The 16,953-nt window shown below is 40.0% G+C and overlaps 4 gene segments (V, D, J or C); 2 read left to right on the plus strand and 2 right to left on the minus strand.

The window, feature by feature from the left end:
* Positions 1–16,953, minus strand: part of LOC102076541 (Ig kappa chain V-V region MOPC 21-like) — an 811,057-nt gene that overhangs the window by 555,307 nt on the left and 238,797 nt on the right.
* Positions 1–16,953, minus strand: part of LOC102076925 (Ig kappa-b4 chain C region-like) — a 489,463-nt gene that overhangs the window by 470,018 nt on the left and 2,492 nt on the right. The window contains 1 exon segment of the C gene segment in view: positions 8,955–9,036. Within this exon segment, the coding sequence occupies positions 8,955–9,036 (82 nt within the window).
* On the plus strand, positions 758–1,281 carry LOC112843405 (Ig kappa chain V region K-25-like). The segment is given in 2 exon segments: positions 758–809; positions 917–1,281. Coding segments are annotated over 2 exon segments (375 nt in total).
* On the plus strand, positions 7,819–8,755 carry LOC109196597 (Ig kappa chain V region 3381-like). The segment is given in 2 exon segments: positions 7,819–7,874; positions 7,982–8,755. Coding segments are annotated over 2 exon segments (384 nt in total).

The following is a 16,953-nucleotide window of genomic DNA, read 5'->3' on the forward strand; positions in this document are numbered from 1 at the left end:
TTACAGAAACATTTTTCTCTGAGATCATTTAAAGTCTGGATCATACATGAGATTGAAGGAATTACAGGAAACAAGTACTACAGCTACTCACTGCTATAAAGTGTATTTCATGTAAATTTCAATCATGAACAGAATAAATCTGAATCAATAACTGACTAAATACAAATATGAGAAAGTTTATATATTCACAATTATCCGGTTTTATTTGAATAAATGAAATTTAATGAACCCAAAGAACAACTAATGTGGTACAAATTTCAAAATGAATCATATGAGGATGTTGTCTTGTAATCTTGTTTACAGAAAAAATTCCATTTGACATAAATGTAGAGAAAACAGCTGATGTTAGAGAGTCTTCATGGTATAAGAGGAATGAAGGGATGGAAATTACTTTTCCCAAACATATTCCCTCATTTGATGTGACAGAGAGCTCTGTCTAATATATTTGTAAAAAATGAAGAGAGACCAAAAAAATGAGGATATAAATATGTAATTAGGGGATAGTGATGACTTCTTAGAGCAACTTTAACACATTTTCAGTGACCCTTCACTCTAAGAGGACAACTGGTTCCAAGTCAATGCAGCAAACTGACTCACAGCAAAGGAGTCAGATGATTTCCATAGAGAGGCACTTTGCATCAGCAGCACCATGCTCCAGTGCTCTGGGAGAGTTTATAGTCCTGAGAGTTGAACACTGGATGACTGACAGCTGTCCTTCATCACAACAGAAGCCACAGAAATCCTCCTCATCAAAAACATGACTTTGATCTGCGTCCTCATCTGGACTCTCCTCTGCTGCTGCTTCACAGGTAAAGTCCAGAGAATCAAACTCCTCTCCTCTATCAACATCTGTCCCTCTGAAATGAAGCCCACAAAACCATGAAGCTGCTTTATGTTTTTGTCTCTGTATCCTCAGAGTCCAGAGGACAATATACACTGACTCAGACTGGAGCAGTGAGCTCTGCTGTGGGAGAATCTGTGAACATCAAATGTACGACCAGTCAGAATGTTTATGGCTCCAGCTATTTATCCTGGTACCAACAGAAAGATGGAGGAGTTCCTAAACTGCTCATTTACTCTGCTAGCTATCGACAATCAGGGATTCCAGCTCGTTTTACAGGCAGTGGATCAAACTCTGACTTCACTCTGACCATCAGTGGAGTCCAGGCTGAAGATGCAGCAGTTTATTACTGTCAGAGTTATCACTACATCAACAGTCAGGATGTGTTCACACAGTGAAAAACAGTCGTACAAAAACCTCCCTCGACCGACTGAACAGAAACTGAACTGACTGCTGCAGCTGGAAGATACTGCAGAGACTGATACAGTTCACTGAGGACACACACACACACACACACACACACACACACACACACACACACACACACAGTCTTTCTGAAATAATTGCTAATACAACTTTAACTATCATAACTAATCTCTAACACTAATGTTAATATAGGTTTGACTCAAAACATCAGACTTGTGTCCATCCTGACGAACTAATACAGAAGAACATGTGATATACACAGATATACTGTGAGTCAGATCTGTGATGAAGAAACTCTCCTGTAAATATTCAAACTGTGAAGTAGTTATTAAATGAGAATATTTTAGTAAACTGCAGTACTATGTATGTATGTATGTAGTTTGCTCAGCTACAGCTACATTCTTGGTCACAGAAATATTTCACATGATTTGATCTGAAAATTTAGTTCATCAAGTCTTTAACATTAACCTAACTTGACCTTTGTGACATAAATTATTCTGACATTTACACTTTTTAACCTGCACTGATGTTCTGAAAGAGACATTTTTTAGTGTCTCCTATGTTGATAAAGAAAGTTTAGTTTTTCTTTGGGTTATTTTATCAATTTTGACTTTGAAGAAAACCAGGACGGGTCTCATCATGGGTCACATGCAGGTTACAATAATCTGTCACCATATTTTGCTGCCTCTGCTACACCCAACAGCAAATATCATCACAAAGCTCACATGATGGAAGATGATGCAGCTACAAACAACTTGGAAACTATTTATAGCAGAAAGCAGCTGGTGGTGATTATATTATTGTTTTTTTAAGTTTATAATCTGATGTGATACAGCACATGTGATTCTCTCAGTAAAAGTTACTGAAGGAGAGATTTTCAGTGTATGGAAGCATCACTGCTGAACCTGAAGGATGATTATCAGACAGAAGAGCAGCTGAATGGAAACACATGAAAACCACTATTTGAAGACCTCAGTTTTTATTTGAAGTATTAAAACCATCAACAGTGCCACAAGCATGAAAACATGAAAACTATCAAAGCAATACAGACACAGAGGGAGCAGACTGAGAGAAGCTGCAGACTAAAGCCAGTATCAGAGTCCCAGTGAGTCCGCTCAGGACTGGGAACACTGGTCTGTCATCAGAGTCTGTGAGAGTGGAGTGTGGGAGCCCTGGGTGGCCTCACAGGTCACAGAGCCCACCTTCTCCCACTGGTCTGCAGGGAGCCTCAGGGTGCTGCTCCAGCTGTAGTGGCCGTCATTCTGCAGCGCCCCGGGGCTCCTGCTCTCCTCTCCACTGCTGCTTCTTCCATCCACCTTCCAGGACAGCCTCCAGTCTGAGGGGAAGCCCTTGTTGGCCACACACATGACTGTAGCCTTCCCCTGCTGCAGCTCCTCACTAGAGGGCGCCAGCACGGTCAGGGAGGGGGGGACTCGACCCACTGCAGAGAGAGAGAGAACAGATGTTAGAGAAACTGGGAGTTTGGGTGAAACTGCTCTCCAGCTGTTTCACTTCCCTCTCTGAGCTTGGTAACCATGGTAACAGAAAGGCTTCACTGCTGAACCATGGCAACAGACGAGTTTCAGTACCAATGATAAAAATATTAAAGTGTTTCTTTGACTTCTGATGTTCTCGTGTGTGTTATTTTTGAATCATTTATTAGTTTTACAATTAGAAAACAAACAGAAATTAAAATGTGAGAATTTCATCATAAACAATTTAGTATATAAAACAGAAAAAAGCATAGACTCATCTTTGGTCTATTTGGGAACAATAAAGATAACTGTACTTACTCACACATTAAAATTCATAAACTCAGCAAACCTCAGACAGCTCACTGTTAATGTGTCATTGGTAATGTTAAATCTTTAGAACCATTAATTTTAAATGGATGTCACATTATTTGCAGCAAAATGTTGAAGACAAAATGTTTATGGACATGTAAAATATATAAACTTTTTCCACTTTTCTTCAAGAAAAAAAAAAAAGTTTAAAAGTTTAATTTCCAGTAAAAATAAATGCACAAGACGATTTTAGTCTAAATTCAAAATTTACACTAATATTAGATTTTACATTCATGAGAAACATGAAGTATTTATGTAGAAGGAAATGAAATTAACCTTAATGACACAGGTTTGAGCTTCATAAATGAGTCAAATGTACTTACAGTTAACATCCAGTCTGGTTCCTCCACCAAAAGTCCACCACAGTGATACAAACTCATTGAGCCGCCGTACAAAAACCTCTGACTGTAGAGAGACACGGCTCTCTGACTCTGAAACAAACAAACTCAACTAAATAATTCACTGTCCGTCCAACACACTTCATGCACAGATAGTCACAACAAAATAAATATACTGTCTTGTAGTTGTAATTTTTTATGTATCAGTACACAAAAAATGACCTGGTCTTAAATTAGATATTAAATTAAGTAAACAATAACATTTTGACCTTATTTCTTAACACAAGTTAAACCAAACCCTCACTTTAATATCAAATCATCTTGGTATTTTTTTTTTTTTACCAGAATTTAATTTTGGAAGCTCAGAGCTCTTTGTTCACCCAATGTTATTTACTTTGGAGGTGCTGATTCTCATTCACACCGCTTTGCAGTTGGCTGCGCGTTCCAGTGTGAGCTGGAGGCCATCACCCAATGAAGCCAACAGAACCACATCATGTGTGAAAAGCAGAGATGAGATTCTGAGATCACCCAAGCTTAAACCTTCTGCCACTTGGCTACATCTAGAAATTCTGTCCATAAAAACTCTGTCCAGAATCGGTGAAAAAAGGGCAGCCCTGGCAGAGTCCATCACCCGGAAATGAGTCCAACTTATTGCTGGCTATGCGGATCCTTATATAATAGTTGCAAGGGCTTGATCCACATACTTTACTTTTTTTTCTTACTGTTTACTTTCTGTTCCTTACATTTTCAAAAAAGACTTGTTGCTTTTGCTTTAACATTTGAGGGGAGTTATTATTTTGTCACTGCGAGCCTTCACACATCAAACCAATTAAGCCTAATCAGGGACACATGAAAGGGAAATCTGTTCATGTATTAATCGCAGGGGATGTCACAGAAAAAGTTCCAGCTGCTGTATTTCACAGGGAGAGAAAAGAAAGAGCTAACTTCACTCAGAGATGGAGAAAGATAAGAAAGACAGGAAATGAGAGGAAGAAGAGAAGATTTAAAGGTAAGGACTGCTCATTTAAAACTTACACACCTCATGACTCTTTTCCTCACACTGAGCAATTACAACCAATTGGAGGGTTTCCCCACCTGCTGAATCCACTTTAACCCCTGATTTTACAGATTTTCCGAAAAAATCACCATCTACAATATATAAAACAGAAAATAGAGCTATTTTTCCATTCTTTTCCTTCTGATTCAAGCATATGTTCGAGTATAAATATAATTTTAAAAATTAGATTACAGTTTCAGAATCAGAATCAGAATACTTTATTGATCCTTAGGGGAAATTATTTTTTTTATTTATTTGCATTCCCATCTACTGATTTTATTTGATTATTGTGTTAATATAGCACAAGGTTCATTTAGCTCTCCACAAAAATAAAAATGTTCTCCAACCAGCTTATTTTATTTTCTTACTTTGAGGACATGTCAGAGACTGTACTTTTTTACTTACAAGTAAAGACGTTGAATGAGTACGTCAGCTTTTACTGAAGTTTTTTTTAATAGTAGTATCCGTACTTTCACTTAAGAACAGAATATCTGTACTTTTGCCACCTCTGGTTACATCTGAGCTTCAAACTCAGGGAGGCCTTGGATGTTGTTTCTGTTCTCCAGGGAGTGCTTTCTCCTTCCAGTGAAAAACAAATAAGAAATTAAAAATTAAAAATTAAAAAAAATAAAATAATATATCATCTCTATTCTTGGTGGTCAGAGGGCCCGGTGGCACCTCGCCTCTGTCAGTGCGCCCCAGGGCGGCTGTGGCTATAATGTAGCTTGCCATTGCCAGGGTGTGAATGTGTGTGTGAATGGGTGAATGACTGAATGTAGTGTAAAGCGCTTTGGGGTCCTTAGGGACTGAGTAAAGCGCTATACAAATGCAGGCCATTTACCATTTACCATTTATCTCTATTCTTAACCTCAATGGCTTAAAATTGTTTTTTGTTTGTTTGTTTGTTATTTTTGTATGAAAACAGCTGGTCTGCAGGGAGTCTCGGGATGCTGCTCCAGCTGTAGAGGCAGTCTTTCAGCACTGCTCCTGCTCTCCATCCCTTTAAGAACCCTCTCCTACATATCAGCACAGAGAGAATCAACATCTCAACATCTGAGTCATTGTTCAACAGTTCAAATGAAAGTCTGACACAAATAACAGCTGCACATGTTATTAAATTCCCAGCTTATATTCAGTTTTATTTAGTATTAGTTTTATCTTAGTCTAAAAGAAAATAGTTACTGTGGTGGGAAATTGAATTGTATCCAGTGTACAGCAATAAGATGTTTAAATATTATAGAGATAGAAAGAAATAAAGATTGAGATACCATTTCCAGCAAAGCTGATCTCATCCTCTGTGATATAAAAGCAGAAAGATCAACAGAGAACAAAAAGGAATCTACGCACATCCTCCTCATCCTGTGGGGAAGGTTTAGAGCCAGAAACACGAGACAAAGAAAAACAAATTCATGATTCCCACTCTGCAGAACTCCAGTTTCATTATTTATCACATCCAGTGATGTTTCAAGCACACATGCTCTTTATCATACAATGAAACACCAAGCAGTGCCTTCTTAAATCACTTGTGAATGGTCACATGACCAGTGTTGGGTAAGTTACTTTAAAAAAGTAATTAATTACTAATTACTAATTACTTAGTCAATATTGTATTTAAAATACTTATCTAATTACTGTGTCAGAAAAGTAACTTAATTACTCAATAAGTAATTTAACTAAATACTTTTAAAAATCTCTATAAATCTTGAGTGGACAAACAACAGAAATTAAACTCTTTAAATAATACATACATTTTTTTAAAGACGGAGACTCTACAGTACGCAGCGGTAGCATCTCTTCCACAATGTAGCCTGCAATCATTTTTTAAGGTCACCTTCAGACGCTTTCTGTGCTGCTGAAGTAAAATCAGGTTTTGCTGCTTAGCAGGAGTTGCCGCGGTGTTATCCATGGATGATGAACAAGAATCACTCAGAAGTGTTCATCTATGCTCTCGTGTCAGGCGCTTCAGTAGATTACTCGTGCTATTAACAGCGGCCGATAGTTTTTACATATTACTGTAATATTCTTGTCTGTTTGTTTCAGAAAAGTGAAGAGACGGGAATATGTCCATTTCAAAAAACAGCCACTCGCTTCAGCCGAGTCCGACATCTTCCGCTAATACGACTATGCAGCAAACTGGCGCGAAATGACGTGCAGCTGCACTACAGCGATGTTAAAGCGGAAGAGTTTACTTTTATGTTTAGAAGATAAATTATTGAAATTAAATAATGATATTCAGCGAGTTTAATTATTTTACAATGTAACGCAAGTACATTGTAAGTAACTGTATTTAAAATACCTAAAAATGAAAAGTATTTAGTTACTCTACTTTTTCAGTGGAAAAGTAATTTAATTACAGTAACGCGTTACTTAGTAACGCATTACACCCAACACTGCACATGACCAGTAACATCCAATCAAAAATCAGATCCTATATCTGACGAACACGAGAAAAGTGAAAAACGGTGCATGTTTCCTGGAAACAAATGACTGTAGATAAAGAATAAATAAATAAACAAATAAATAAAATATAATGAAAAATAGAAAGAATCCACCCAAGCCACAAAAAACAACAAAAAATAGAAATAAAAAACAAACAACACAGAAAAATAAAAACAAGACAGTTCACCAACCCACTCACCCAGTCAACCACAATGCATCCTATATACTGTCTGTAGTGTAGAAAGTATTAAAATGTACATACACAATGTACATTATCAAAAAATCTTTAATAGATCTTACACTGCTATCAGGTGTTTCTGTCATCAAGTGTAAAACAATCCCTTATAATCATAAATACAATATACCCTCAAGTTAAAACACAGGAGTCTATAAGAAAGGTAAAGAAAAACCCAAACTTATACTTGGAGTTATAAAAAGGATGAATGTCCATTTCTAGTTGGAAAGAGATAAAGATTAAGATCAAATTTCCAGCAAAGCTGATCTCATCCTGCCTGATATGCAGAGAAAGAGAGACCATAAATATTAAACATTTACACTAAAGCAAGTATCCCTTTGTATTAAATTAGCAAAAAAAATACAACAGATTTTACAATATTATTTTTAGTTTTCGAAAACTACAAAAATTAAATAAATAATGCTGCTTATAGTCATTGTACACAGCATAAATTCCAAACATACCATTTGATCCATTGATAAACAGCTAAAGTCTGATCATTTCCATAGAGAGGCACTTTGCATCAGCAGCACCATGCTCCAGTGCTCTGGGAGAGTTTATAGTCCTGAGAGTTGAACACTGGATGACTGACAGCTGTCCTTCATCACAACAGAAGCCACAGAAATCCTCCTCATCAAAAACATGACTTTGATCTGCGTCCTCATCTGGACTCTCCTCTGCTGCTGCTTCACAGGTAAAGTCCAGAGAATCAAACTCCTCCCCTCTATCAACATCTGTCCCTCTGAAATGAAGCCCACAAAACCATGAAGCTGCTTTATGTTTTTGTCTCTGTATCCTCAGAGTCCAGAGGACAGATCACAGTGACTCAGCCTGGAGCAGTGAGCTCTGCTGTGGGAGACACAATCACCATCAAGTGTAGGACCAGTCAGAATGTTTTTGTTCAAAGCAGCTCTCACTGTTTAGCCTGGTTCCAACAGAAAGATGAAAAACCTCCCAAACGGTTAATTTACTACACTAGCACTCGATATTCAGGGATTCCAGCTCGTTTTACAGGCAGTGGATCAAACTCTGACTTCACTCTGACCATCAGTGGAGTCCAGGCTGAAGATGCAGCAGTTTATTACTGTCAGAGTGCTCATCTTATCAACAGTCAAGCTGTGTTCACACAGTGAAAAACAGTCGTACAAAAACCTCCCTCAGTCAGACTGAACAGAAACTGAACTGACTGCTGCAGCTGGAAGATACTGCAGAGACTGATACAGTTCACTTTTTGTTTGTAAAAAAGTCAAGAGGTAGCAAAGTGGAACAGTTATTTCAAAATGTATCCTGACCTTTGACCTCAGTTTCATACTAGATGATATCAATATAATCTATGATTTGTTAAATATAATCAATCAGGTAAGCAAAAAAAGACTTTTATTAACATATTTGAAATTAAACTCAATACAACTCAAAGAAAAGAAGAGGTCTTATTTTAAATAATCTAAAACAATGAAACAATCTCACCATGAGATACAGCCAGTACCTGTTGAGGAGCTTTCAGTGACAACACATGAGCTTCCTCAGCAGATGGAGGCGTCCATTTATTACTGACATGTATGTGATAAATACACCATTCCTCCCAGGATACTTTACTAGACAAGAAAAAAAGTCTGCTCTAAGTAACCCACCATGATATAACAGGAGAACCATGAATACAAAAATTGTAAAACAAAAAAAAACAAACATTTTCTTTTATCTAAGCAGTCTAAGAATTAATTTTACATATAAACTTTTACTAGATTTTCCAATAAACACAGTTTAATGAACTTACTTCCAACATCCAGTCTGGTTCCTCCACCGAACGTGAACCACAGTGATACAAACTCATTGAGCCGCCGTACAAAAACCTCTGACTGTAGAGAGACACGGCTCTCTGACTCTGAAACAAACAAACTCAACAAAATCATTCACTGTTTGTATCATTTTTTCCGCTGATGTGAAAACTGAAAATATTACAGTGCATCACATTTAAATAATAAATAATTTATTTGGAATATAAAACTTTTGACTTTAATGTCTTGGGAATTTTTTATGATATCAAAATCTAAGAAAAACACAATTGACCCAATTTCCTGAATTTTAAATGTTAATAAAAATGCGTCAGTGTAAATTAAGACTTTCTTGATTTCCTACATTTTTAGAGACTATATTAAAATAAAGACAAATCAGATATATTTGTGTTTGATGCTGTGATAAACTGGCTGATCCACTCCACACAAAGATGCATCTATATTGACAAAGGACACAAACATACATGGTATTGAGCCACCGCTGAAGAGCAAGACTAAGACTGTGAACTCTGCTGGAGGGATGAAGGCCATTCTCCAAAAACATGTAGAGACCTCTGTCTAACACATCGCTCCAAAATCTCCCAGAGATGTTCAACTGTGTCAACGGTCTGCTTCACAAAAAGGATGACCCCGCGGGCGGGGCAATACAGTTTTATACCACAACAAAAACAAGTATTATTATGACTTATGACTATGATCTTCTCCTTTGAAACGAGGCGCCCGGTCCTGCCGTCTCCCGACTGGATCTTCTTCTGCACTTCATCCACGTCTGACCTCGTCTCACATCTGCTCCTTTTCCTGGAAGAAGACAGAGAAAGAAAAACACTTCGCTCCCTAACCTTGCTGTATTAATATTATCCAGCAATTCTGAGCCTGTTGTTTTCTAATTATTATCTACATCTTGGACATGATGCTCAGACTCCCCTGGCTCAGAAAAATATCCCCCTGACTTTAACTAGTTATGATGTGTAAGCATATTTGCAAATCGCTCTGCAGCACAACATGTCAGTCTCAATAATTCAATTCAATTATAGCGCTGAATTGATGCTCTTGACCCTCATTACACCGAGTGCCAACTCTTAATGAACACAATTGCAAAGTGTATATAAAATTCACAAAAACAACTTATTTAATCATTTTATTCCTAACAAATCCCTCCTTTCACACGTATTTTATGTGTGAATCAAAGGAACGTGTTTCATTCAGCCTGCTCTCCCACAGCTTCCCACACTCAGCCTTTCAGCCTTTCTCCCTTAACTGGAATGGAGTCCTCTGCTCAAGTCAGCTAAATCAGCTGTTGGCCTCCTTCAAGTAGTTACTGGGTCTGTACACACCATCAGCCTATCAGGAGGACGCACCAAACTAACAAAACGAAAACACCTTAATTAATGACAGATTCATTCTTATTGTTACAGATCTTGGTTGTTGAGAGGTTCTAAGCTGTAAGTATACTTTTACTGCTGAGATCTCTGAGTCCAGAAACAACTGTTCAGAAACTTTGACTCAGGATTCGACTTAAACACAAAATCTGTCCCTTTACATCACTGAGGAAAGACTATTGACACTTTAAAGCAAGGGTGTCGAACTCCAGGCCTCAAGGGCCGGTGTCCTGCAGGTTTTAGATAACATCCTGGGTCAACACACCTGAATCAAATGATTAGTTCATTACCAGACGTCTGGAGAACTGAAAGGCACGTTGAGGAGGTAATTTAGCCATTTAAATCAGCTGTGTTGGATCGAGGACACATCTAAAACCTGCAGGACATCGGCCCTCGAGGCCTGGAGTTCGACACCTGGAACCTTTGAACTTAATAAACTCATTACATCTTGTTGTAAGGCGTTGTTGATTTAATCCTTTAAAACAGTTCTCAATTCTCACACATCCATTAGTACCCAAAGATCTCTCGGCCCTGGAGCTGCCACCAATCTTAACTGAGGCCTTCACATACCGCAGTCTGCTGTATTGATACTTGCAGCTTATGATGACCTAAACTCATGCCAAGAAATATTTCTTAAAAGGAGAGAGCTATTCCCTGTTGGCCTTCAAATAAGTTTATTTATCAAAAAAACTGTTTTTTAGAAAAATATTAAAATAAGTAATTAGTAAATCCACGTTGTCAAAGGAGTTTGCAAAGAAAAGCGTCTGGACTTCTTTAAGTTGCTTGAAGACGTTTCACCTCTCATCCGAGAAGCTTCTTCAGTTCTAAGGTCAAATGGCCGAGAGTCCCAGATTTAAACCCAGTGGGAGTATCCCCCCAAAGAGGGACAAAGGACCCCCTGGTGATCCTCTAATCACATGCGCCAAGGTGTGAAAGCGGGTGTGGGACCTAATCAGCCAGGGTTTCGGGTGAGCCCATTGTGAAACCTGGCCCCACCTTGTCATGTGAATTCCTGAGGTCAGATGGCCCAGGATGTGAGTGGGCGTTAAGGCGTCTGGGGAGGGAACTCAAAACTGGATTATAGATGGCAGACAGTTGGTGTCGTAAACCACCGCCTCTGTTCAAAGATGGTCGCTCACAGTGGACATAGATGGCCTCTTTCACTCCTCTTTCAAACCATCTGTCCTCTCTGTCCAATATGTGAACATTGGCATCCTCGAAAGAGTGACCTTTGTCCTTAAGATGCAGATGGACTGCTGAGTCTTGTCCTGTGGAGGTGGCTCTTCTATGTTGTGCCATGCGCTTGTGAAGTGGCTGTTTGGTCTCTCCAATGTAGAGGTCTGGGCATTCCTCGCTGCACTGTACAGCATACACCACGTTGTTCAGTCTGTGTTTTGGAGTTTTGTCTTTCGGGTGAACCAGTTTCTGTCTGAGTGTGTTGCTGGGTCTGAAGTACACTGGGATGTCATGCTTGGAGAAAACTCTCCTGAGTTTCTCTGATACACCGGCTACATAGGGGATGACAATGTTGTTGCGTCTGTCTTTCTTATCCTCCCTCGCTGGTGTCTGATCTTCTTTTCTGTGCCTCTTTGCTGACTTTATGAACGCCCAGTTAGGATAACCACATGTTTTCAGTGCTTCCTTTACATGTGTGTGTTCCTTCTTTTTCCCTTCAGGCTTGGAGGGAACATGTTCTGCCCGGTGGTGTAGGGTCCTAATTACTCCAAGTTTGTGTTCCAGAGGGTGATGGGAGTCAAAGAGGAGGTACTGGTCCGTGTGTGTGGGCTTCCGGTAAACTTCAATGTTGAGGTTGCCATTCTCTTCAATGTGCACTGCGCAGTCCAGGAAAGGCAAGCAGTTATCCTTTGTGTCTTCCCTGGTGAACTTGATGTTTTTATCCACGGCGTTAATGTGCGCAGTGAAGGATTCCACTTCTTGTGTCTTGATTTTGACCCAGGTGTCGTCTACATATCTGTACCAGTGGCTGGGTGCTCCTCCTTTGAAAGAGCCAAGAGCCTTTCTTTCCACTTCCTCCATGTAAAGGTTGGCTACAATAGGTGACACAGGGGAGCCCATGGCACAGCCATGTTTTTGTCTGTAGAAGCCTTCGTTGTATTTGAAGTATGTTGTGGTAAGGCAGAGGTCTAACAGTGTGCAAATCTGATCGGGTGTGAAGTTGGTCCTGTCTTCCAAGGAGCTGTCTTCTTGTAGTCGTTTTCTGACAGTCTCCACTGCTTCCGTGGTGGGTATGCAAGTGAAGAGAGAGACTACATCAAATGACACCATGGTTTCATCTGGATCCAGGGTAAGTTTCTGGACCTTGTCGGTGAAGTCGGTGGAGTTCTTGATGTGGTGTGGGGTGTTCCCCACGAGAGGTGCCAGGATGGTAGCAAGGTGTTTTGCAATGTTGTAGGTGGCTGAGTTTATACTACTGACTATGGGTCTGAGTGGGACCCCTTCCTTGTGGATCTTAGGAAGTCCATAAATGCAGGGTATGGTATCCCCTGGATAAAGGCGGTGATATGTGAGGCGGTCAATGATTTTGTCCTTTTCAAGGTCTTGAAGGCCCAGACGCCTTAACGCCCACTCACATCCTGGGCCATCTGACCTCAGGAATTCACATGACAAGGTGGGGCCAGGTTTCACAATGAGCTCACCCGAAACCCTGGCTGATTAGGTCCCACACCCGCTTTCACACCTTGGCGCATGTGATTAGAGGATCACCAGGGGGTCCTTTGTCCCTCATTGGGGGGATACTCCCACTGGGTTTAAATCTGGGACTCTCGGCCATTTGACCTTAGAACTGAAGAAGCTTCTCGGATGAGAGGTGAAACGTCTTCAAGCAACTTAAAGAAGTCCAGATGCTTTTCTTTGCAAACTCCTTTGACTACGATGACCTGGATGACTGAGAACCTTCACAGACGTAAATCCACGTTCTTACAAAATGTCACAAGAAACATGTTTCATCAGGAGGGAAGCATCCCTACTGAAACCTCAGGATGAGAATAAGACAGAATACTGTATATTTTATCTACATTTACTTATAGTTTTACTTAGAATCTCTAGATAAACTCACCAAAATGTTTTACTTTTATAAAATCTGAATTATTGTGAAAATCAAAAATTAATAATAGCACAGTGAAAACATTGCAATTTTGATGGTGGAGAAATTTTTGCAAATTTTTAAAAAGTTGATACACTGGCTGATACACTTTCTGAAAAGTAAGTAAACAATACCATAGATAAAAGTATCATTAAAATAAAGTTACTTATTAATGTGTTCAGCCACTACATGCAGCCACAGCAGCTTCACAGATCTTCTGCATTTATTCTCTGACTCTCTGAACTCTATGGCAAGTCAAGTCAAGGCAAGTTTATAAAAGTGAATAAAAAGCATGATTTAAAATGGGGAAAAAAAGAGCAAGTTTTAAAATTTAAGCTTAAAAGTAAAACAGTGTGGATTTGGTGTTTTATTCAAATGCAGCTGAGAATAGGTGAGTCTTCAACCTGGATGTAAATAAACTGAGTGTTTCAGCTGATCTGAGGCTTTCTGGGAGTTTGTTCCAGATATATGGAGCATAAAAGCTGAATGCAGCTTCTCCATGTCTGGTTCTGACTCTGGGAACTGATAAAAAACCGGATCCAGATGACCTGAGGGATCTGGAAGGTTCATACTGGGTCAGGAGGTCACTGATGTATTTTGGTCCTAAACCATTCAGAGCTTTATAGACCAGCATCAGAAATTTAAAGTCTATCCTCTGACGGACAGGCAGCCAGTGTAAAGACCTCAGAGCTGGACTGATGTGGTCCACTTTTTTGGTCTTAGTGAGGACTCGAGCAGCAGAGTTCTGAATGAGCTGTAGTTGTCTGACTGATTTTTTAGGTAGACCTGTAAAGATGCTGTTACAGTAATCAAGCCTACTAAAGATGAATGCATGGACTAGTTTTTCCAGGTCCTGTTGAGACATCAGATCTTTTATCCTTGAAATATTCTTGAGGTGATAGTAAACTGACTTTATTATTGTCCTAATGTGTTTTTCTAAGTTTAGGTCTGCGTCCATCACTACACCCAAAGTTCTCGCCTGGTTTGTGGTTTTTAGGTGTATAAATTGAAGTTCTCTGGTGACCTGTAATCGTTTTTCTTTGGCTCCAAAGACTATTACTTCAGTTTTGTTTTTGTTTAGCTGGAAAAAATTGTGGCACAACCAGTCATTATTTTCCTCAATGCATTTACCAAGAGCCTGTACAGGGCCTCGGTCTCCTGGTGACATTGTGATATATATTTGTGTGTCATCTGCATAGCTATGATAGTTTATTTTGTTGTTCTTTATAATCTGTGCCAGTGGGAGCATGTAAATGTTAAACAGAAGGGGTCCCAAGATGGAACCTTGGGGAACTCCACATGTGATACTTGTCCGCTCAGATGTGAAGTTACCTATTGATACAAAGTATTTCTTGTTTGTTAACTATGTTTTGGACCAGTTTAGTACAGTTCCTGAAAGACCTGCCCAGTTCTCCAGTCGTTTGAGTAATATGTTGTGGTCAACTGTATCAAATGCTGCACTGAGATCCAGTAAAACTAAGACTGACATTGTTCCACTGTCTGTATTCAGACATGTGTCATTAAACACTTTGGTCAGAGCGGTTTCAGTGCTGTGGTTCTGTCTAAAACCTGACTGGAAGGCATCATAGCAGTTATTCTGTTTTAAGAAGCAATTGAGCCTACACAAACATATTTGTGTGGGCTGAAATTTTACTTTCAAAGAAAACACAGTAATGATCAGACAGGCCCACATCAGACACAGTAACCTTTGAAATGCTCAGGCCCTTGGAGATCAATAGGTCAAGGGTGTGTCCTCTATTATGTGTGGCCTCTGTTACATGCTGAGTCAGCCCAAAGTTGCCCAGAGTGTTACTCAGGTCTTTAGTCCCTTTGTCCTGAGGGTTGTCCACATGGATGTTAAAATCCCCAACAACAATTACACAGTCGAAATCAACACAGATCACAGACAGCAGTTCACTGAGATCATTAAAAAAGTCTGTGCAGTATTTGGGAGGCCTGTAAACATTAAGAAACATAACTTTGGATGGGGCCTTCAGCTGTAAAGCCACATATTCAAAAGACTGAAAACTTCCAGGAGATAGCTGCTTACATTGAAATGATTCATTAAATAAGACAGCAACCCCTCCTCCTCTCCTGCTCAACCTGGCCTCACTGATAAAACTGTAGTTAGGGGGGGTCGTCTCGATGAGAACAGCTCCACTGTTATTTTGGTCCAACCAAGTCTTAGTTAAAAACAAGGCTGTGCTCAGTGATTAAATCATTAATTAAAAATGTTTTCCCAGCTAAAGATCTAACGTTTAATAAAGCCAACTTAAGTGTTTTAGAGGTATTATTTGCGCCCTCGTGTTTGGGAGCAGTCTGTGGCACACAAGGCATGTTTACTATATTTAAAGATCTTTTAGAGTTCAGCTCTCTGTGTTTTCACCAGGCCACATGTCTCCTTCTGTCACCTAAAAGTACAGAAATTTTAAAACCTTCTAGTAAACAGGGTCCCAGCTTCTCCTGGTAAAAGTCACCACTGCCATAATCCTTGCAGCCCGGACCCTCCACACATCACACATCAGACTGTGGAGACAGAGCATGAAGGTGGTAAGGAGAAACTAAGGGGGGCGGGGCTGGGCAATGTAACTTCGATTGCTCTGTTGAGGGCGGGGCTCGATGGCGAACCTTTGGCTGCTCTGGTGGGGGGTTTATGGGGGACAAAATGGGATTGGGCCGGGGGGTAGATCTGAGCCCAGCATTGACCCGCTCCATCATCTCCTCAGTGAATTTCAGGTGTGGTGAGGAGGGAGAAAGGGAGGGGGAGGAAGGCGATGACCTGTCACGGGTTTGGGGGACTGGGGAAGGTCGTGGTCCCTGGTCCTGATCGTTGGTGTTGTTGAGAGAGTTGGAGGCAAATAGGGACCCCTCTTCTTGCCTCAGATTTCTCTCCTTTCTGAAGCTCTTCCCGGGTGGGGGCAGTTGAAGCTCCTCCTCAAGGTTTCTGCTGAGCTTTGTCTGTTCTCGGAGTATTGTTTGTTCCTCTTTATCAGATAACTCCTCGTTTATCTCAGCCTTGGCACCAAGCACAGATGGAAGACGTATGGAATAAAACAAGTTGGAGGTGAACAGTTTCACCCCTGACTTGTTAAAATTAAATCCATTTGCTTTAAACAGATGCCTGCATTCCCAAAAAATATTAAAATTGTTGATAAATGCGCTGAGTGGTCAGCACATCCTGATATAAGCCATTTATTCAGTGCAAACAACCTGCTGAATCTCTCGTCTCCTCCTCTGATGGGCGGTACAGGTCGACTGATGAATACAGCTGCATTCAGAGAGTTTAGAGTATTTAATAATCCAGTAAAGTCCTGTTTCAGAAGCTCCGTCTGTTGTTTGGACACATCGTTTGACCCTGTATGCAGAACAATGTTTGTCACAGTTGGATATTCATCTGCAATTTGAAGAATTCTCTCCTTCAGGTTGTTGACCATATCCTTAGGAAAGCAGAGGACTTTAGTGTTCTTACCGCACATCCTTTGTACATCCTTTACGGCA

The sequence above is a fragment of the Oreochromis niloticus genome, linkage group LG22 (assembly GCF_001858045.2).
Source record: "Oreochromis niloticus isolate F11D_XX linkage group LG22, O_niloticus_UMD_NMBU, whole genome shotgun sequence".
NCBI lineage: Eukaryota > Metazoa > Chordata > Actinopteri > Cichliformes > Cichlidae > Oreochromis > Oreochromis niloticus.